General features: G+C 33.5%; 1 protein-coding gene across 1 annotated transcript in view; it reads left to right on the forward strand.

Annotated features, from left to right (window-relative positions):
- The window catches only part of LOC123870540, a 174,448-nt gene extending 171,844 nt beyond the window's left edge, over positions 1-2,604 (forward strand). Inside the window, exon 14 of the mRNA XM_045913891.1 lies at positions 167-2,604. Within this exon, the coding sequence (XP_045769847.1) occupies positions 167-421 (255 nt within the window). The 3' untranslated portion in view covers positions 422-2,604. The remainder of the gene's footprint in view (positions 1-166) is intronic.
- Positions 2,605-8,384: the final 5,780 nt, after the last annotated feature.

Here is an 8,384-nt window from a genome sequence, read left to right on the forward strand (position 1 = left end):
GGTGGGGTCAAATTTGCTTTGTCGGATCATCGATTCATCAATTCTTATTTATATGGATTAACAAAGCTCCGCGCTTTTGCGGCTTTGAAGGCGCCCGTATCCGACAACGGCTCCCTGCAACTCACGCCATCTCTACAAAGATTTAAATCACAATTTTGTTTTATAGGCACTTGGGAGACACACGTCAGCACCATTACAAACCAGAAACTTAGTCCTCCGAGTTCATGACGTCACCGCAGCGTTCAAAGACCTTGCAGGAGCTGAAATGGCGCATATTATCCACGAACACAACACCAAAGGCGGCCAAGGACAAGGCCAGGACACCAACTCAACACTAGAAGGACAATTGGCACTGAGAGCTGAATGCCTGGCCAATGTGTTGGCTACATTGCTCAGAAGTCTGAGAGTCTTTTCTCCTTAAACATTGCGGAAATTCGTAATTTGGCAGCTCATAATGCAATACACTCCAATGGTACGAGTATGTGTAATCTGTGGAACATCATCTGTAATCTCAAGCTGATCCCAAACTGGAAACTAAAACTAAGTTTACAGTACGAGTCAACTTAGAAGTTGCGTCGGCATAATTCGCAAAAATTATCACTTCTGGACTAACTCTTTTGTTTATTATTACTGCAATGAATGTAATCGAAAATGATCTATGCGCGTATGCAATAAATTGTAAAATTATCTCAGACCTCTTGTTGAAATTGGCTATGTGGAAAAGCGTCAGTGCAGTGAGGCGAAAAAGAGCGGTTGCCATTGGTTATTCGATTTAAGTTCGTTCTTTAGTAACTTCAAGTTATATCGTACTTCGTACTGTACTTTTTGACGTCTATAGGGAATATAATCTCAAAATCCTGCTCACTGTCATAGACAATTAAAAAAAAAAATATCATGATATCTATTCGAATCTCTTTAATGTTTAGTGTAAAATAGTTTTATCTTCTGTTAAAATGACCGTTACTAAAATGAGACCAAATAAAATTAGGTACGTTTGTATAATTATTATTATTGTAGTTGGCGACAATTTTGTTAGTTAAGTTGTAGTTTTGTAAATTTTAACATACGTTAACCTGTATTGATTGTTAATATGAGTTCTTGTGTAAAGCTAAGGCCTACATCTAAAAATATATTCGTGTCCATGGAAATTCGAGAGAAAGAAATTTTCAGACGTTTTTTGTAGTTGTTTATACCTAAGTGAAATTCGTCTTCTGACACCAGAATACCTTGCTATAATAATAAAAATATACTTCTATTTTAATCTATGATTCCATAATAAAATGTTACCATGTTAAATAATTAAGTTAACGTATACTTTAAAACATATCTGTTCACATTATCAACTATATTGTATATTTTATTATAGGTATGTGTGATTAAAATAGGGTGCATAAATAAATGAAATGTAATTAAATCATATCTGTATACTAACATGTCTAACTGAATAGTAGCATTAAATGTCAAATGCATTTTGCTTTTTTCTAATGACATTTTATTTTGCGTCGTAGTCTGTGTTGCTAGTTGTTAAAATGATTTTTAATTAACATCAGTGTCATCGTTTATCCGGTGTGCTAATATTAAATATTGGTGCTATTTAAAAAAGTGTAAGTTTTTGTATTATGATTGGTTGAAATAATGAGTGACGCGGTAAAAAGTGCACTAACGATTTGAATTTGGAATTATACTTTGTTGTACGTCTACATACATGAAAACTTAATAATTTGTGTATGTACTTATATTTAATTTTCTACTTTCTTTTGTCACCTGTAAAGTACAATTTTTATTCTTTCCTTTACGAAATCTTAATACCAGTATTTAACCAAAGATATTCTTTTTTATTTGTTTTACTTTTTCATTTAATTTTTATATTTTGATTTTAAAGCCTTGTTCATTCCTTTTAGCGTAATACTTCTTATTATACAAGTGTTTTTGATGAAAAGTATAGGTCGAACTATTTTTATTTATTCTTTAATATATTACAATTAATATATCAGAATAAATGTTTTAAGATGATTACTATATCAAAAAACTATGTAAAATATCAAACATATACATAATTGTTGCTAAATAATAGTAAATTGCAACTGTTATCTTAAAATAAAATATCATCAGGACGTCACATTTATAAATAACACAATAACAAATAACACAAACAAGGTGTTTTATTATTTTCTCATCGATGTATATGTAAAATAGTTAGGGGATGAAATACAACCTTGAGTAACACCTAAAAGAAATTGACCGTTTTTAACCAATTATTATTGTTTTATTGCAAATGTGAACAGTCATAATATGACTGTATGTTTACATTTGCCCTAAAATAAGTATAAGTATTGTTATAATCCTGACAAAAAATAAGTTTGACATATTTAACAGAAATATTAATTAATATTTCTTTAATAGCAACGATCTTATAGCATTCAATTATGTATATGTTTAATATTAAACTTAAGGTATAAATGTTTTAACTGCTAAGTTAAATCGATATTATACAAGGTAACTAACTATACAATACATATTAATAATATAATAATATCACACCAATCTATTTATTGTTTCAAAGATCACAATGCAATGCATTTGATGTAATAAACCATTTAAAACGAAAGATTTTGTTTTATTTTATTACCAACCGATGGAAGTCCAATAACTTTCAAAAACAAGAAGTTATTATTATCACCATTAGGTACATACAATAAAAGAAAATATTATACAAATTCAACAACTGACTGTCAAAAAGTTTACAATGCTACCTATTTTTAACTACCTAATCATTTATTAGTTTTCGCACCAAGAAACGTGAATATTTTCAATAAGTGCTACGTTGGATAAAGGTTTTCAGTTTGATCTTGGGTTTGAACTTTTTTCAAACATCGGTTTTGTAAGTTCCTCCCTGTGTTGGGGACAATACGCAGAGAAACTTTCAGCTTTTATAAAATAACAAAGGTCTGGCAAGCGCCGTCTCTTCGCGTGATCAAACAATCAGGAGAAAAAGTCCGTTCTGTTTGACTGCTAGAGAAAACGTCACTTAATATGTAGGTAGTTACTTATTTTAGTGCGATCGTCAAACACTCCGTAAAAAAAATTGGTTGTCTGTAAAGTCGGTTTACTGACGATAGTTGAACGTGACAACAAAGGCCGATTGTCCTTCTTTGTCGCTCGTTCCGCGCTCTCGCTTGCACTTCAAGCCTTACATGGAACGCCTCAGAGCGCGGTAACGCCGCATGAGTCATGTTTTTTCGTGCGTGCAGCCGGCTCTATCGAATTATAAGACGTTGTCACGTCAAAAATCCAATCGGTGAGGGCTTGGGCTTCGGGAATCTATCTCATTCTAGTTCACTTAGGTATTAGTATACATTTATTATACAATAAAACAAATTAAAAAGCTCATTAAGTATTATTAATTTGCGGCAAAGGGAGCGTAAATAATAAAATTTTTGAAGCGTCATTATTACTTATTACTTAGTCATTATTTCATTTGTAATGGAGTAAAAATGTTCTGACATAAGTTAAGTGGTCTTGCAGTGGGATTTTCACACGATTCGTTACAACCGGTCGCGCGGTCGGCAGTTGGCGCAAATAGAAAAATGCACCTACGGGGTTCTTTAACCTAATAAGAATTCTAATCTATCTGCGGTTTGCAGGGTTCTGCGCTTTACTTTACGCTTATTTGCTTATTCGCTATTGCCAGCGACTTTACGAACAATTTTTATTTTCTCTCGGAACTTTATTGGTCCGCAGTTAAAGTATCCTATAACCGTAGCCCATTAAGTATAAAAACAAAAGCTATAAACATGAGAATTTACAAAAATAAATAGAAATATATTTTTTCAAATAAACTTTTACGAGCTTATAGATCGTCACCGGTTCTTCCCTAGAGATACTTAAAGAAGAACAGGACAGAAATTCGGCGGTTGCTCTTTTCAATTAGATATTCAATTATATAAATAAACCTTTGCAAAGTCCGGAAAAGATTGCAATGATGTCTTTCATATCGAGGAGAGCAAGCAAAACGACTTGCACTTTTATAAATTCTAATTTAAATTTTTTCGATCGGTTCAGCGGACAGCGATTTAAGCCAAAAATATAACACACAGACATACAGATGTAATTTCTCATTTACAAATGATGATATTATACTTTTGAGATAAAGTTTAACCATAAATATTACAATATTTTATATTTCATACGAGATCGAATACCGTGCAAAATATAAATACATTGCTTTAAAATACGGACATGTAAAAATTTAATTTTGTAGACTTTTTACAGAAACATTTTTGTTTAATTTTAAAGTAGTTCCAATAAGGTTAGTGTAAACATATTCGCTTACAATTTTTTACACAACTTTTAGCTTTTGTAAAATTGAGTCGTTTTATTTTTTGTAAATGTAAATAGCGAGAAAACGAACAGGTGAATCGCCAGGTATTAAGTGATCACCACTGCCCATGAACATTTGCAGCACCAGAGGAACCGTCAACGCATTGCCGGTTTTCAGGATTTGTTGATCAGCCCCTTGTATTTATTTAATTAGCTTACCGAGAATGGTTGGTTGGACTAGTTGCGTAAGGATCTCTAAAAACTAGCTGCGGATGCGATAGGGAACATAAGATGAGAGAACAAGATGTGCAGAAATAGTGCATTATTAAAGTCTATGTTGTTCTTAAAGCGAAGATTTCAGGGCCTCCACTCCCATGCCAAGAAGATCTACAAATGTAGCTAACTTACCCAGCGCTATTAAATTAACTGCTGATTAATTATGTATGTGTTATAATCGATCCTTAACAGGGCTCTCTCCGTCACTCGTTTCATACAATCGTAGTTCCAATTTCATTTGAATATTAAGCAACCAAAGTCCATGAAATTTTGCAGACATATTCTAGAAACTAATATCTGTGTCTGTGGTGTTTTAGATTTTTCTAAAAATATGTAGTTTTAAAATTACAGGGACTCAAAGATTTGTATGAAAATTTTTAAGACCGCGTAACTTTGAAACCGAATATTTTAACAGAAATCTGGAAAACCACAGACATAGATATTAGTTTCTAGAATATGTCTGCAAAATTTCATGGACTTTGGTTGCTTAATATTCAAATGAAATTGGAACTACGATTGTATGAAACGAGTGACGGAGAGAGCCCTCTTATGATCGTGAATCCAGATATAAATATTTGGGTTTACCCTAACTATCATAATTATAAAAGATTATCTCGATTATCCTATTCCGAAAGTAATATCCCTCCTCGGCATGGTTTTCTATTATGAATGCGTATTTATTTATTACTTTCTTTTAACTTTGCGTCCTTTTCCCTTCTTTTAAGTAAAAGTCTGTTCGTTTTATCGTTTTAATTTATTCTTTACCATAAACAATTTTCTAATATTCAAAGTTCGTATAATATTTCAGACTACGTACTTAAGCTGCTTAGATAATAATTTTGAGCTCGTAAAATATAATATTAAATCTAGGTACCTAACTGTTGATCTAACGACCAAGAGGTCTTCATTCTATATAGTAACGCTTATGTTTAGCTTATCTTTGACTGGGTACCGTCCTAAATATGGATGCTACCAATGTTTACAAATAAGGAGTCTATCCAGGTTTACTGAACTTGTGTTTTTTGCTGGTTTTATTTTTTGCCCTATCCCCGCCCGCCGTTGTCACCATAAACTGAGTAACTGACGCAATATACATCGTTTAATTTAATAAAATACATATTATTCATCCAATTATGTCTTTGTATCATGATAATAATCCAATTTATATAGGTACGTGAAAATACATTCTGTTATGTTAAAATAAAGATCAAAATCGTGTGTTTCATATTTTAGACATACAGATGGAATGCTATAAAGCGGTTAAATAAATACTAAATATCAGCTAGTAGGTACATTATAAAAATATACTGTGACTCGAACCAAGCAAGGATTTTGAATAATTCCTACAGGATCTGAAAAACATAAATCCACACGCTATACCAATATCATAAATGTGTCTGTCTGTTTGTCTACTAGCTTTTCACGGCCTAACAGTTTAACCGATTTTGATGAAAGGTACAGAGTTAGCTTAAATCCCGGGGAAGGACATAGGCTACTTTTTATCCCAAAAAATAAAAGAATTCACACGGGATTCTTAAAGACCGATCCGTTTAACCTATTTATATGAAACTAGCCGATGCCCGCGACTTCGCCCGCGTGGATTTAGGTTTTTTGAAATCCCGTGGGAACTCTTTGATTTTCCGGGATAAAAAGTAGCCTATGTGCTAATCCATTTCAATCCAATCCAATTTCAGCCAAATCCGTCCAGTAGTTTTTGCGTGAAGAAGTAACAAACATACACACACACACACACACACACACACACACACACACACACACACACACACACACACACACACACACACACACACACATACAAACTTTCGCCTTTATAATATTAGTGTGATGTGATGTGATTTGGTACAGAGGTAACTTTCATCCCGGAAACTGACATATGCAAATTTTTATTTCGGAAAATCATAGAGTTCCAACGGGATTTTTAAAAACCTAAATGCACATGGATGAAGTCGCGGGCATCATCTAGTATTAGGTAACTGTGCCATATTTACATTGATGTCTAACGTATTTAATTAATGGCTCTTTAAGTTTTTTTTAACAATATCGTGCATAGCTGACAAAGAGTTTTAAAGTTTAACAAAAAATACTTACGGTGCATATTAGGTAAATGTGCTACATTTACATTGATGTCTAACGTATTTCACTAAGAGGGCTCTCTCCGTTACTCGTTTCATACAATCGTTGTTCCAATTTCATTTGAATATTAAGCAACCAAAGTCCATGAAATTTTGCAGACATATTCAAGAAACTAATATCTATGTCTGTGGTTTTCCAGATTTCTGTTAAAATATTCGGTTTCAAAGTTACGCGTTCTTAAAAATTTTCATACAAATCTTTGAGCCCCTGTAATTTTAAAACTACATATTTTTTAGAAAAATCTAAAACATCACAGACACAGATATTAGTTTCTAGAATATGTCTGCAAAATTTCATGGACTTTGGTTGCTTAATATTCAAATGAAATTGGAACTACGATTGTATGAAACGAGTGACGGAGAGAGCCCTGTTAATGATTCGTAAAGTTCAGGCGTCAATTAATCGAATTAGGTACTTGGAGCGCAAATGTCAGCGTTCCAGCCTTCAGTGACCTTTCATGACCCTCGCCTCTCGACCGTGGCGTGCATAGAAACAGTGTTAAAGAGCACACTAGGAAAAAATACCTACTTCATTCTATGTTTAGCTTAGCAGATGTCGGTTAGGTTAGGTCAGTTTAGAATAATGATCTTTTCTATTTTATTACTAGAACAAGATAAAGTTGAAAACTGAAACCCGACTGCGATCGTCTTAATAAACGCTCTAAATATTAAGTATAGTAAAATTATTTTTCTGTCACTTGGTATATTTTAATGTTGTAGTAGGTACATTTAACATCCGTTACGTCAATTTTTTTCGTATAAAATGTAGCCTATGTCACTCGGACCTTTACGACGAATCGGTTGACCCCTCATTCATCAAAATCGGCCCTGTAGTCTAGGCGCTACGGTGGAATACACAGAATCTGGATACAAACATACATACATACATAGATTGCTAAAATCATAACCCTTCCTTTTAGCTTTGCCGCAGTTGGGTAAAAAATGTCTAGATAGATCGATAATGCGATTTCCGCGTGGATTTAGGTTTTCAAAAACCCCGTGAGAACTAATAGATGGAACATTGAAACAAAATATTATATTATCTGCTAAGATATGGCGGAAACAAAGGGGTATAGATTTTATAAAAACTACCATACCCCTAACAGGTTAGCCCGCTTCCATCTAAGACGGCATCATCACTTACCACCACCAGGTGAGATTGCAGTCAAGAGCTAACTTGTATGTGATAAAAAAACTTGAGTACTTTATATTAATATATGGTCCCAAGCTTCTATGTAAGTATGAATTACTAGTTAAAGCCTAGCCAGGCCTAATCCAGTCTAAGTAACATGAACTTCGAGACCGATGTCAATGAAACCCACCTATTTTATCGCTAACCGCGTACCCAAGCCTTCTACTGGGAATACTTTAAAAAATATACACGCAAAACTCTTTTTTAAACCCACCACCTTTAAGTTCAATTCTAACAAACTTCCAAGGTAAACAATCTTAGATTATAGAAATAATATGGACGGTTAACGACGCCAGAAGCCAGTCCGAAGAAACTGTTTGAATTGCAGCTACTTTTCCATATTTTGTTTGTTGAATGAAGTTTGGTATTTTCATTCATACTTAAATAGAGAGCTCCTTACTTCCATCATTCCAAAGCCGGGCGTCTTTTCAACGATCTAACGG

The sequence above is a fragment of the Maniola jurtina genome, chromosome 12 (genome assembly GCF_905333055.1).
Source record: "Maniola jurtina chromosome 12, ilManJurt1.1, whole genome shotgun sequence".
NCBI classification, from domain to species: Eukaryota; Metazoa; Arthropoda; class Insecta; order Lepidoptera; family Nymphalidae; genus Maniola; species Maniola jurtina.